Below are 15525 nucleotides of genomic sequence, written 5' to 3'. Positions count from 1 at the left end.
AAAAAAAACGATTTTTTTGACGTATCAATACGTCGCTGGCAGTCAACGGTTGGATTCTGCTTGACGTATCAATACGTCGTTGGCAGTTAACGTGTTAAGGGCAACACTCTCTCTCTCTCCCCCCCCCTCTCTCTCTCTCTCTCTCTCACACACACACACGTGTCACACACACACACACACACACACACCTCTTCTTTATCGTCTTCTGTTTAAGTTGATGTTGGTACGTGATAGACATGAAATTTGGCAATGATATATACAGTAATTGTGTGCAAAAATGACCCCAGTTGGCCTGATGGGGGCACTAAAAATCCATTCATTAAACATTTATTAAAAATTCTAGGGCCTTTTTTTTCTTCTTCTGATGCTTCTGATTCTTCAGGTGTTTCTCTCTTCTACCTTTTTTTCCCTTCCTGCTTTTGCTTCTGCCGCCATCATTTCTCTTACTTTCCTAAGATTGTACATTTTACGGACCTGATTGAAATTAGGCACAAGGAAGGATAGATAATGTGCCAATTTTACACATCTGTCTGGCACACACCTTTACAAACGCATGCATGCAGTTAAGAGCATCGAAACATAAATGTCACTTTTTGTTTTTACAATGCACTGGCTGGATAGGAGTCAAGATATCAACTGGATAGCCAGCATTTTGTGGATAGCAATGTTTCTAGTGAGAGGAAACTTCAGGGAGATCATTTCATTTTATTCAATTAACAAAATAGCTTTCAGGTCAATCAAATCAAACTGGTGAGAACAGAACAGCAGCACAGGAACCGATGCATGCATCCAGATTCAAATCGAGTCTTCACCTCAAAGCAGTTGAATTTGGCCGCACCAGTGCAAACTTATGTAGACTACTGTATGATCAGTATTGCAGTTTACAACATCTCTGACGTCAGATTATCCCCTATTTGAGTCCATTTAAAGCCCCAACATGTAGGAATCTGCTGAGCAGCAGCAACAGTCTGTCAGAAATGATAAATGCTACACTTCCCTGTTTATACCTTCAGAAATCAGCCTTATTTGACTGTTTCTGCTTGTACTACTCTACTTTGCTAAACATTCTGCAGTGTTGACAACTGATTCGCTGGAGAAAATAGCTCCACAAATCACCAAATGTCGTTGTGTCGACTTGTTTTATTGAAAGAAGTCGCTAATCGTGCCGCTAATCAAGCTAGCTACTAGCGATAAACATATTTCACTTCCAATACGTTCTTCACAATAAAAGCGTCCCATTAGTTTGTCAGATGAAAGCTTCAAAGAGAAAGTATTTGAATCCCGAGCAGCAAAACCCAGCTATCATTCATTCCATGTCCTAATGCAAAGTCTCTATGTGAGTGAGTGAGTGAGCAGAAATTGTGTTCGGCCACAGCTATGCCATTGTACGCGCGATTGCGCTGAATCTTTCAAGGAGTGTAAAGAGCACCCCCTGCAGGTGATTATTTAATTAGGTCATTAGGGTAACATTAGTAGCCAAACTTGCGATGCTGCGCAGCCTCCACCGGTCACACAGGGTCGCACATCATACTCGATATTCACTGCACGAGTATTCCACTTGTATGAAAAGTGTCTTTCAAAAAAGTCCTTCTGATTCTGGTGTCGAGGAAGTTCTTTTATCTGGCCTACACATTCATCTGGGTCGGTAGTAATATAAGTTTCAAACGCACCGACTTAATGGGCCATTCAAATGTTTCTTAGTGAGGTTCTTGTCCTCCGTGCTTTGATTTAGGAGTTTTTCTTAAGAGTTACTATCCTCCAAGGTCTTAGTAAAGTGCTTTGAATGTTCAAAGCACTATTCAATTACAGATGAATTAGTAGGAAATTGCCTTTGAAGCGTCTTCAAACGAGGTGAAATGTACCTCGTGAGGTTTGTTTTTTGTTCTTCTTCTGTGGCTGTATTAGCTGCATCATGACTTTCTTCTTCTGTGGCTGTATTAGCTGCATCATGGCTTTTCCTTCTCATTCCATCAGCAGCACTGTGTATTTGGGATGGGGGCTATGAGACTACAGAGGGTTTCTGGTTATCTGGCCGCGGCAGACGGGATTAATTTTCAGTGCGAAGTAAAGCCACTTATCGGTTGGGTGAAGATAATTTGTTGATGTTAGATGATCTGGTTTTTGCTTACCTTTTACTGGCTGTGCAGTTTGCTGGGTGACCAAGCAGTCTGTAATGTAATGTACTCTGTGTCCATAGTGAGGTTAAGGACATTTTAGAAGTCTCTACCTAACCTGCCTTCCCTGCCCAGTGTGAGCATGCACACACAAAATGTAGAGCCATATGAAATCTGTTTTCTTTTTTCCCCCAATTCCGTTTTTTCCATTTTAATTTTAAGTTAGAGCGAGCATTTTTTTTTTTTTTTTTGATGACTTGTCTCTCTCAGACAGCCTCTTCCACATGTTTCTCAAGGTGAAAACTAAGTTGTGAGGTGCAGTAAGGGTCCCACGCAAGACCGACCCCCCCTCTCAAAACACCACAATCCAAAACTGAATCATTTCTCTAGGCCTATTTTACAATTATGAAATCATTTAGGTTACTATGATCATTAGATCTACCGGTACTTCTTATTTTGATCATTAGGCCTACTTTGATCAATATCAGCCAAATTATATAAATCCATGTTTTACAGTTGATTCCATTTTTACTACCAAATTCCATGATTGTCTGTTTTTTCCGTTTTGCGGAAATCATATGGTATACTTTATCAAGTATACAATATACAGTATGTCTTACAGCAAGTCAAAATGCTATAGATTAGCAATAGGGAATACACTGTAGGGCTGTGCAATAATATCGATACGGCAATATATCGCAATATGTATTGTATCGCAATGTATCGTGATACAATTGTATCGTGACCATGCATCGTGATGCGTATCGTATCGTGAGGTCCATGCCAATACCCAGCCCTAATACACTGCCCCACAGAAACAAACAGCAGGAAGTATGTTTTGTGCATTTTAAAGGTCAACGTCATGACAAGAGTTTAGCCATCAACCAAGAGGAAAAGTAGATGTCAGGGTACTACCATCAAATAGAAGAGTGCAATGAGCAGGATATTTAAGCTGCCATGTACTGTGACCAGAAGTACCAAGTTTGCTTATTATTTCTTTGTCAATAAGCTGATTTGGGTATAACAACTCAAATCAACACTCAAAGTCTTGAAACCGTTTTTTTTTTAATATGGGCCATTCTCTTGAACGGCATCAACTGCATTGCTGTTAGGATCCTTGTAGTCATCATGCATTGCTGTTAGGATCCTTGTAGTCGTCATGCATTGCTGTTAGGATCCTTGTAGTCGTCATGCATTGCTGTTAGGATCATTGTAGTCGTCATGCATTGCTGTTAGGATCCTTGTAGTCGTCATGCATTGCTGTTAGGATCCTTGTAGTCGTCATGCATTGCTGTTAGGATCCTTGTAGTCGTCATGCATTGCTGTTAGGATCCTTGTAGTCGTCATGCATTGCTGTTAGGATCCTTGTAGTCGTCATGCATTTCTGTTAGGATCCTCGTAGTCGTCATGCATTGCTGTTAGGATCCTCGTAGTCATCATGCATTGCTGTTAGGATCCTTATAGTCATCATGCATTGCTGTTAGGATCCTTGTAGTCATCATGCATTGCTGTTAGGATCCTTGTAGTCGTCATGCATTGCTGTTAGGATCCTTGTAGTCGTCATGCATTTCTGTTAGGATCCTCGTAGTCGTCATGCATTGCTGTTAGGATCCTCGTAGTCATCATGCATTTCTGTTAGGATCCTCGTAGTCGTCATGCATTGCTGTTAGGATCCTCGTAGTCATCATGCATTGCTGTTAGGATCCTCGTAGTTATCATGCATTGCTGTTAGGATCCTCGTAGTCATCATGCATTGCTGTTAGGATCCTTGTAGTCGTCATGCATTGCTGTTAGGATCCTCGTAGTCATCATGCATTGCTGTTAGGATCCTTGTAGTCGTCATGCATTGCTGTTAGGATCCTCATAGTCATCATGCATTGCTGTTAGGATCCTTGTAGTCATCATGCATTGCTGTTAGGATCCTTGTAGTCGTCATGCATTGCTGTTAGGATCCTTGTAGTCATCATGCATTGCTGTTAGGATCCTCATAGTCATCATGCATTGCTGTTAGGATCCTTGTAGTCATCATGCATTGCTGTTAGGATCCTCGTAGTCATCATGCATTGCTGTTAGGATCCTCATAGTCATCATGCATTGCTGTTAGGGTCCTTGTAGTCATCATGCATTGCTGTTAGGATCCTTGTAGTCATCATGCATTGCTGTTAGGATCCTTGTAGTCATCATGCATTGCTGTTAGGATCCTTGTAGTCATCATGCATTGCTGTTAGGATCCTCATAGTCATCATGCATTGCTGTTAGGATCCTTGTAGTCATCATGCATTGCTGTTAGGATCCTCGTAGTCATCATGCATTGCTGTTAGGATCCTCATAGTCATCATGCATTGCTGTTAGGATCCTTGTAGTCGTCATGCATTGCTGTTAGGATCCTTGTAGTCGTCATGCATTGCTGTTAGGATCCTTGTAGTCGTCATGCATTGCTGTTAGGATCCTTGTAGTCGTCATGCATTGCTGTTAGGATCCTTGTAGTCATCATGCATTGCTGTTAGGATCCTTGTAGTCATCATGCATTGCTGTTAGGATCCTTGTAGTCAACATGCATTGCTGTTAGGATCCTTGTAGTCATCATGCATTGCTGTTAGGATCCTTGTAGTCATCATCCATTGCTGTTAGGATCCTTGTAGTCATCATCCATTGCAGACTCAGTCTTCATTTTGAAACGACACACATTACACATTAAAACTTAATGTGCAGAAGAAAGCAATTTCTCTTGTTGCCTCTCATCCAATCTGGCAGAGCCTCCAGCTGTGAAAACAAACAGTTTTTCCTTTAATGATCTGCACTCCTAGCATGTGTTTGTAATAGTCTTTGCTAGGCACTAACTTTACATTTTTTTAGCAGCAGGGCTGTGTATTATCGCCAGAGGCGTATCGTAGCTCCCTTTACCATCACACATAGCAATATTTTTTGTACAATCTGAGCAAAGGAATGAACAAATATCGCGGTACTCAAGTTTATCTACATTTTCGTACACTCCTATTTAGCAGTTAGTCAGGTGGTGGACTAACGATCATTTAGATTCAGTGATTAATCATTCAGTCTATAAAATGCCAAAAGCAATCAATGACAAATGCTCATCACAAGTCATCTTAAAATTGCTCACATTATAGTCTTATCAGCAGCCACAAGTACCAGAGTATTCATTTTACATTGTTATGACAAAAGCAAGCACATTTTAGCATTTCTGACGCTGTAACCAACAAATGTTTATTTTTTATTTGATAAATGAGGCATCGTTTTTTAGGTAAATCATTTATATTAATTTATAATAATTACGATGTGAGACGTGATGCATCCTAATACACCTCTGCACCATGCGTGTAGTGCATTCGACCTGCGATGCTAAATTATTCCACATTTCCTCTTTGACACAGCAGAAAGCACTTTCTTTTATGACGAGGGGATTTTGGAATCAAAAGATGATTTCACATCACAGGCAGCAGCAATAAGCCAACATGAAGACGTTGGCTCTGACAGGATCAATTAAGGAAGTGAAGCAGATCAGACAGACATCATGCAGCTCCAGCTAAGAAAACAAACTCCCGCGGGGGAGAAGAACATCACCAAGCTTGCCAGAAATTAAACATTTCATCACAAATGATGCAGGCACCCCTGGGACCAGTCAGCAACACGACGCATCAGTCCTCAGAGGTTCATCCAAACCGGACGGTGTGGTGTAGCAGTTATAGCCCAGGCCTTTCAAAGTTTTACTTTGACCTTTAAATATAGCTCCACCATCAGGTCAGACAGTCTCTTTTTTTATTTTATTTGGAACAAAGTATTTATTCATATTTCTGCACATTAGAATGTTCACAGCTGCTTCGTCATTAAAACTGGTTTTATGCTTTACGCGCCGAGGGGTCGCCGCAGCTGGTCGTCCTCTCCGTAGATCGGACGAACCGCTCTCGAGATATGCCACAGACAGACAGAGATCCTCGCTTTATAGTTCGATGAACAATTCTCATAAAAAATGCATCAGAAAAGGGAAGAAGTGATGCTCTTGCTAAATGAAGCATGCAGGCGGTAACATTCCGCCTGCTGTATCTCTTATAGGGATGTCAACGGTTAACCGTTAATCGATTAACCGTCGCTAACGTCGTTGTTCGGTTATTGCTGTCGGTCTATCAGTTAATATTATTTTTTTTTATTTTTTTTTTTTTATTTTTTTTTGGTCTATTTACTCAATGAGCTCATGCCCAAACAAGGCGTGTCTATTTAGATGCTGAAATGTTAATGCTTTTTGTGTTAGAAATTCTAACACAAAAAGAATTTGTGTTGAAATGTTGATGCTTTTTGTTAATGCTTGTTAATGCTTTTTGTGTTAGAAATTCTAACACAAAAAGCATTAACATTTCAGCATCTAAATAGACACGCCTTGTTTGGGCATGAGTTCATTGAGTAAATAGACCAAAAAAAAAAAAAAAAAAAAAAAATTTTTTATATTAAAAAATTATGAATTAACCGATAGGTTAATCGATTATTAGCGTCGGTTAATCGAAAGTGAAATTAACCGAAAATTGACATCCCTAATCTCTTATGACTAATTGATTGTGCACAACACTCGCTGTGAATGATAATCTGACGCCTCCCTGTCTTTTCTCTTTTGCCGATCTCTTCTCTCTCTCACACAAACTTGATTCCTCTCACTAACAATCCTGGACCAATGCTCATGTTCCTTTTTAGGTGAAGCGCATACGTTTGTTGTTGTTTTATTTACATATCACAATACTGAAATATAGGTCTATGCAACCGGTCGGGGCCCGACTTTTAAATCAAACATGTCAATAAAATCGAATTCTTTGTGTGTCAGTTTTTTGCACACACAAACAAGCAGGGAGGGACAGACGCGCTATCGTCCCCTCTATCGCCCCGCCTTCTGTCACGGAGCAGCGTTTCACCTGCTGTCTCTCACAGCGACGCACATCCCAGGAATACTGAACAGCAGGGGGCAGACCTTCTCTCCAGGGGATTTCCACTGGCGAGAGAATGGAGGACTGCACACCCGAGGTAGTGTGGAACAGATGTGGGCTTGGTTCGGCAGCAGAGAACGTGCACTTTCCTATGTTCTTCTGGCTGCAGGACGGTAGTGTGCCCCTCTGGGTTAGATGCGCTGGCTCATCAGTGGCCTCAGACACTCTTGTGCGCAGTTCCTCCAGTGGCGCTGGTCCAGACCACACTTAAGAGCACGTGCGGAGATTAACTATGATTCTGATCGCCCCATGTTGGCCCAAGAAAGAAAAAGAAAAAAATCATTTCTCTTCTGAACGGGAGGCCGTGGCACCTCTCTGTGGAGGCCGTGGCACCTCTCTGTGCACAGATTTGGCACCCGTGCCCTCAAATGTGAGAAAATGCTCTATTATATAATAGGCTACACAATTTGACTAAACCCATCTTTGAAGGTAAAATAAGTTAGTTGATATTTACATCTGCTAAAGATTTATCAGATGATGGAGAGGAAAAAAGCTGCTGATGTTAGGCTATGTACCGTATCTAGACTTAGCCAGCTAGTGCTATTTTGTGCATCAGAAGACTAATGATTAAATTGGTTAATTAGCCTTGATTAAGCCTAACATGCTCACTTACCCAGGGTCAATAATGGATCCCCCCCCTCCTCTTCCTGTCTGCACACTGTTTAGTGTGTTAAGTTATATGCCTTTTTTGTGATAAGCCACGCCCACCACCACACACCCCTTTGGCCAATTGGTATAAAAATTGTATTGATCCTTTTCTGCCCCATGACGAATCTTTACAGTTTTGTGCAAATTGTTGGATAACTGTTTGGTATATTCTAACAGACAGGCAGACAGAGAGGCAGAGAGACAGACAAACAGGCAGACAGACAAACAGGCAGACAGACAGACAGACAGACAGAGGGACAGACAGAGAGACAGACAGACAGACAGACAGACAGACAGGCAGGCAGGCAGGCAGGCAGACAGACAGACAGACAGGCAGACAGAGAGCGAGACAGACAAACAGGCAGACAGACAGACAGAAAATATTGAAGAACTTAAATGTCCCAATTTGTGCAGCTGTAACCTCTTAAAAACGTGTGTCTCTGGTCCATAAAACATGATTCTGGATTAATTTGTCGAAAATATAGCAACCCCGTTCGTTCTGACGGAGTTGTCACTTCCTCATCTCGTCGCTTCCCAAGAATGGTCTGTTTCTATAATATATTCAGAACTAACAGTTCCCATTGGCCAATCAGATTAGCGTCCGTGGACCAGCACGCTAGGTTGTGTCCAAAACTAACGTTAGCAACGAGCTATCGCTAACTTAACGGTTGCTACGCTAAACAGGACATCTCAAAATGCCTAGACTTACCGAATGCACCTCCGCAGTTGCTGGATCACGTACAGTTGGCGTCGCTCCAGCTAGAAGTGTTAATTTTGTGGCTATAGACAAAATGGTGCAGGTAGCTTGTGTGAGAGAGACGCGCGCAGTATGCTTGAGGACCCGAGTGACATCACATTAACCCGTCTGGGGGAACAGAGTGTTAGGGGGCGTGGCTTGAAGGAGACTGCAGGGGGAAGCTGGATAGGGACAAATCCAACTCTGGCAGTTCTGAGGTTGTGAGCACTCATTACAGGGAGGGCTGACAGCAGTATATATGCATTTACAAGTAAAAACAGCTTTTGCACGGAATGGGACCTTTAAATTAGACTACACAGACAAACGTTTTCTGCTCCACAGACACTGTTGGCTCCCTTTTCTCTCTACTGAAATGAAGCATCACAGTGTGTCTGTCTCTCTTCCTCTCTATATCTGTCTGTCTCTCTTCCTCTCTATATCTGTCTGTCTCTCTTCCTCTCTATATCTGTCTGTCTCTCTTCCTCTCTATATCTGTCTGTCTCTCTTCCTCTCTATATCTGTCTGTATCTCTTCCTCTCTATATCTTCTCTAGAGAAGGAAGTCCCACCAAAGGTAATCTTGGTGAGTGGAAGCTTGCAGCTCAGTTATTATAGCAGTTAAATACAGCAGTTAAACCTGAAGCCGTAGCCACGGCAAAGGAGCGATTCATCTGAACCCAACAGACAGAGTCATCAAAGACATTTATGTTTCTGTGCCCTGTTGTCTGGGATTTATCAAAAGGCTTCCCTATCATCTAATCTGACAAACAGATCTCTGCAGGGGTGTGTGTGAGTGAGTGTGTGTGCGTGTGTGTGTGTGTCTGTGTGTGCGTGTGTGTGTGTGTGCGTGCATGTCTGCGTGTGTGTGAGTGTGTGTCTGTGTGCGTGTGTCTGTGTGTGTCTGTGTGCATGCGTGTCTGTGTGTGCGTGTCTGTGCGCGTGTGCGTGTCTGCGTGTGTGTGTTTTTGCTGGCTAAACAAACAGACTGACAGGCAGAAAGACAAGACACCAACTCTTATTTAGGTTTAGAACGAGCTCTTTGCACAGCTGTTGCACTTCTTCAGTGCAAAACACATCAGTGGCAGCAGGTATATTGACTCGTGTCATGTGACACCTCTAGCACGTATAGGAACCGTGTGACCGACCACATGACCGACCAGCGACCACACAGTCGTGGCTGTTTTGACGCGCGCCGGACGACGTGTTTCGCACTTTAAGGCTCACTTATACTCCATTTTCATACGGAAATAAATGCGTCCGTTTCAAACGGTGTTGTAATCGTCACTGCCCACATACTTCCAGGCGTCTTTCACGTTGGTATCATGTTAAGCAATACATCCACCAGTGGGCAGTAGAGAGTCAAATGTGTGAGTGTGTGTGTGGTTCTGCTGCGTTTCATGCATATAAGCTTTCAGATGATGGACAGAAAACAGACAAAATGAACACAGAGTACAGACAGAAGGCTCTAGTCTGTCCGTCTCTGTCTTTATTGTAGAGTATAATTGGGCCTTAAAGTCACTGGAAACCAAAATCCACAAAAACCTTCTAACTATTAAATGTAGGGTCTTATGTGAGTAATTGTGTGCCTCAGAAAAGAGAGAGAATTACTTTCAACCCTAACCCCAAAAATCAACACTTTTCTACAAGGTCTGGATTTCCATTTCCTCATTGAAGAGAGCGGAGCGCGCGGTGCTAAAATGCATGTCATAAGATTTAATCGAATCATACACACGCACGCATGCACACACACACACACTGACACACACACAGTAGCGCTGTGCACTCGCAGCGCAGAGATCTCTTCCTCTCTGTAAACCCTCTCTGTCTGTACTATGCGTCGAGCAACGCGCGAACACACACACACACTCCATCTCTCTTTCCTTCTCTCTCTCTCTCTCCGTTAACGAGGTCTCCTCCGAGCAGGTCTCCTCCAGCAGGTCTGCTCCGAAAGAGAGAGAGGAGACCTGCTGCAGACGGGACACGCCCACACAGTCCGCGGGAGAAAATACACTCTAAAATCTAATTGATTCTCATGACTTTTGCCATGACTGTCAAACCTAAATTTATATACTTTGCGACGTTCATCATCGTTCAAATTTGGCTGGTGGCGTATTAACATAGGTTCCTGTGATGTGATGAACTCAAAATGCTAAATAAAAAAATAAAAAATGTCTGGTTTCCAGGGACTTTAACTCCCCGCTAAAACACAAAATGAAATGGAGTCAAGTAGTTTCTCCCTGGAATCTAGAAGGTTGCTGATTCTGGAAATCTGGTTCTAGTCAAAATCATTTTGGTTGACTCATTGACAATGTAGACAGCACCTAGGAAATGGATTGAAATGGGTTCAGAGTCCATGCAAGAAATCCAGCTTGGCTCAATGCTAATCCTATTGCAGTATAGAGTATTGGTTTGCGTTGATGGTGTGTACATTTGGTGTTGGGTCTGTATTACTCTCATTCCCTTCTTCTTGACTAATCCCAGGTACTTTGTTTAGGAAAGAACTTGACCTTTCCTTCTTCTCTTCTCTGTCCCTCCTGACAGAGTGTGGAGGAGGAGGAGGAGGAGGAGGATGGGAAGCCTGAATCAGACAAGGCAGACGATGAGCCCAAGATAACTAAAGGTAGGACACACACACACACACACACTAGGGATGTAACAATAACCGGTTTTAATGATAACCGTGATCAAATTCCTTACGATAACCGTACCGTTTCAAATTTTCATTATCATTAAAACCGTGTTACCATGATTACAGTGCATGGTCAATACAGTCCATCATCAACCAAAGTTGGCACCCATCTCCCAGATGCAGACGCGCAGCCTTGGAGAAATGATTTCAGTGAGTGTATCAATCCTTTTTGGGTCTTGAGTTTTCAATATAAAACTTGGTGAAATAATTTCTGTGAGTGTATTAGTACTTTTGAACATTTTCAGCACATTTTAACAAACCGTGATAATACAATAAACCGTGATCATTCTGTTCACGATAATCGTGATGTGACATTTTCATACCGTTACATCTCTAACACACACTCTCTCAAATTCAAATTAAAAAAAAATTCAAATTCAAATTATTGGCAAGAATGTCATAACAACAATATTGCCAAAGCATCAAGAAACAATCACATTAAACATTCAACATCTCTCTCTCTCTCTCTCTCTCTCTCTCTCTCTCACACACACACACACACACACACACACACACACACACACACACACACGTACACACACACAGAACACAGTTCCACTTTCTCTCTCTCCTTTTTCTTGTCTTTGTCGTCTTGTGTTGGTGGTTTGTTGACTGATCACCCCGTGGGTAAATGTGTGTATGTGTGAGTATGCATGCACCTCTCGTGTGTTTGTAACGTTCTCGGTGTCTTTACCAGTGTTGGGGGTAACTCATTACAAAAGTAACATATTACATGTAATATATTACTTTTAGCAGTAACTCAGTAATATAACTTATTACTTGTAGGATGTAAGTAATATTATACCAGTTACTTTGTCAAGTAACTCAAGTTACAAATTGAGTTACTTTTTTTAATCAAAGCACCTATTTAAATAAAGATACAATCATTTCCTAATCAAACTGTGTGTTTTTATGCAAAAAAAACACTATAGATGACAATAACAAAGGAAAATAATGAAATTAAAATATTTGGATTGTTTACACTGACTTCAAGGCAGTTGAAATTATTTTTTGGGGATGTTCCGGGGTGGCAATGTCATTCTGCTGCTGCTGTTGTTTTGGTGAAAGTAATGCAAAAGTAGTGTAATAAGTAACAAGTTACTCTACACAGACAGTAATATTGTAATGTAACTTATTACTTTCAAATGAAAGTAACTAGTAATATGTAGTATATTACATTTTGAAAGTAACTTTCCCAACACTGGTCTTTACGCACAGCGGTTGTGTCTTTACGCACAGCGGTTGTGTCTTTACGCACAGCGGTTGTGTCTTTACGCACAGCGGTTGTGTCTTTACGCACAGCGGTTGTGTCTTTACGCACAGCGGTTGTGTCTTTACGCACAGCGGTTGTGTCTTTACGCACAGCGGTTGTGTCTTTACGCACAGCGGTTGTGTCTTTACGCACAGCGGTTGTGTCTTTACGCACAGCGGTTGTGTTTTTACACACAGCGGTTGTGTCTTTACGCACAGCGGTTGTGTCTTTACACACAGCGGTTGTGTCTTTACGCACAGCGGTTGCTGATCCTCTGTTATTATTCACACTGGCAATTTCATTTGGTGATATGAGGCAGCCAACGGTGATGGAGGAGGTGATGGAGGAGGAGACCGCAGGATCTCAAGCTGTATGCACACATACACAAAGTAATGCATCGGCTGCCACACGCTGCCGCTGATGGAGGAGGTGGCAGGTTATGAAGCAGGCAAGGCTCAACTGATGAATGAAAGTGTCCGGCCCGAGCAGCAAGGCTGAACTGATGAATGAAAGTGTCCGGCCCGAGCAGCAAGGTTAAAGGGCCCATTTGAAGAGAAACGCCTCAGGGAGGGAGACACACACCGCCTCCCTTTCGTCTCCACTACAGCAAACAGCTTTCATTAGCATGACTGGCTGAGAGTAAAGAAGAGAGATGACCACAGTGCTGCTGCCTCTCCATCTCTAAGCTGCTGCTACATCAGGAGATGAAGGACCTGACTGGATGAAGGTTAACGCCTCCTTCAGTCAAAAAGGGAACACATGATAACAAACAGCTTCTTTCTGCCTCTCTTTCTCTCTTCCACCCTTGAAATCGTCTGTCCTTCTGCCTGTCTGTCTGCCTGTCTGTCTGCCTGTCTGTCTGTCTGTCTGGTTGTCTCTCTTGATACCTTGTACCATGTCTCTTCTTGTCCTGTCTGTGTGCGCACCTGTCTGTTTCATGTCTCTCTGCCTTGTTTGTCTCTCTCTCTATGTTGTGTTCTGTCCCCTCTTCTGTTCATTCCTCCTGTTTTGCCCCTTTTCCCGTCCTTCTTCTCATTATCAAAGATAAATGCTCTGATTGGTTCAACCAGTCACATGACTATACTGACTGGTCCCTCTGAGCCACACCAGGCCCAAGATGTAGATGTGTCTGCTTGTCATGAACATGTCATCGTCTGATGTTCTCTCTCTCTCTCTCTCTCTCTCTCTCTCTCTCTCTCTCTCTCTCTCTCCATCTGTCTCTCTCTCTCTCCCTCTCTCTCTCCGCTCTTCCCCTCCTCCCCTCTCCCTCCCTCTCTCTCTCTCTCCCTCCCCTCCCCCACTCCCTCTTTCTCTTTCTCTCTCAATTCATAAAATGAAACAAACTGCACATCTGGACAGTAACAACAATATCAGTGATGATTGATGATTTGATCAAATCAACATGTCAACACACTCTCTCTCTCTCTCTCTCTCTCTCTCTCTCTCTCTCTCTCTCTCTCTCTCTCTGTCATTATAGCCCCGTTTGCCCCCATCTGTTTTGCCATCAAGGCAAAAGAAAACGACATGTTGCCGCTGGAGAAGAACAGAGTCCGATTGGACGACGACTCCGACGACGACAAGGTCTAGTTCAGCTACAGCCCACTTCATTAGTCTAGTTCAGCTACACCCCACTTCATTAGTCTAGTTCAGCTACACCCCACTTCATTAGTCTAGTTCAGCTACACCCCACTTCATTAGTCTAGTTCAGCTACACCCCGCTTCATTAGTCTAGTTCAGCTACACCCCACTTCATTAGTCTAGTTCAGCTACACCCCGCTTCATTAGTCTAGTTCAGCTACACCCCACTTCATTAGTCTAGTTCAGCTACACCCCACTTCATTAGTCTAGTTCAGCTACACCCCACTTCATTAGTCTAGTTCAGCTACAGCCCACTTCATTAGTCTAGTTCAGCTACACCCCACTTCATTAGTCTAGTTCAGCTACACCCCACTTCATTAGTCTACTTCAGCTACACCCCACTTCATTAGTCTAGTTCAGCTACACCCCACTTCATTAGTCTACTTCAGCTACACCCCACTTCATTAGTCTAGTTCAGCTACACCCCACTTCATTAGTCTACTTCAGCTACACCCCACTTCATTAGTCTAGTTCAGCTACACCCCACTTCATTAGTCTAGTTCAGCTACACCCCACTTCATTAGTCTAGTTCAGCTACACCCCACTTCATTAGTCTAGTTCAGCTACACCCCACTTCATTAGTCTAGTTCAGCTACAGCCCACTTCATTAGTCTAGTTCAGCTACACCCCACTTCATTAGTCTAGTTCAGCTACACCCCACTTCATTAGTCTAGTTCAACTACACCCCACTTCATTAGTCTACTTCAGCTACACCCCACTTCATTAGTCTAGTTCAACTACACCCCACTTCATTAGTCTAGTTCAGCTACACCCCACTTCATTAGTCTACTTCAGCTACACCCCACTTCATTAGTCTAGTTCAGCTACAGCCCACTTCATTAGTCTAGTTCAACTACACCCCACTTCATTAGTCTACTTCAGCTACACCCCACTTCATTAGTCTAGTTCAACTACACCCCACTTCATTAGTCTAGTTCAGCTACACCCCACTTCATTAGTCTAGTTCAGCTACACCCCACTTCATTAGTCTAGTTCAGCTACACCCCACTTCATTAGTCTAGTTCAGCTACACCCCACTGCATTAGTCTACTTCAGCTACACCCCACTTCATTAGTCTAGTTCAGCTACACCCCACTTCATTAGTCTAGTTCAACTACACCCCACTTCATTAGTCTAGTTCAGCTACACCCCACTTCATTAGTCTAGTTCAGCTACACCCCACTTCATTAGTCTAGTTCAGCTACACCCCACTTCATTAGTCTAGTTCAGCTACACCCCACTTCATTAGTCTAGTTCAGCTACACCCCACTTCATTAGTCTAGTTTAGCTACACCCCACTTCATTAGTCTAGTTCAGCTACACCCCACTTCATTAGTCTAGTTCAGCTACACCCCACTTCATTAGTCTACTTCAGCTACACCCCACTTCATTAGTCTAGTTCAGCTACACCCCACTTCATTAGTCTAGTTCAGCTACACCCCACTTCATTAGATGGATCAT

At 42.8% G+C, this 15525-nt stretch overlaps 1 protein-coding gene across 3 annotated transcripts in view; it reads left to right on the top strand.

The window, feature by feature from the left end:
• Nucleotides 1-15525, top strand: part of sfswap (splicing factor SWAP) — a 169203-nt gene that overhangs the window by 67481 nt on the left and 86197 nt on the right. For 2 of the 3 annotated variants that reach the window (XM_083657456.1, XM_083657457.1), the window contains exons 11-13: nucleotides 11027-11105; nucleotides 11241-11324; nucleotides 13904-14007. In XM_083657456.1, the coding sequence (XP_083513582.1) occupies nucleotides 11027-11105; nucleotides 11241-11324; nucleotides 13904-14007 (267 nt within the window). The remainder of the gene's footprint in view (nucleotides 1-11026; nucleotides 11106-11240; nucleotides 11325-13903; nucleotides 14008-15525) is intronic. The other variant, XM_083657458.1, reaches the window with a different exon arrangement.

The sequence above is a fragment of the Poromitra crassiceps genome (assembly GCF_964638095.1).
Source record: "Poromitra crassiceps genome assembly, chromosome: 21".
Lineage (NCBI taxonomy): Eukaryota > Metazoa > Chordata > Actinopteri > Beryciformes > Melamphaidae > Poromitra > Poromitra crassiceps.
Note: the sequence above shows the minus strand (reverse complement) of the source record. Positions and strands in the feature narration are given on the sequence as shown.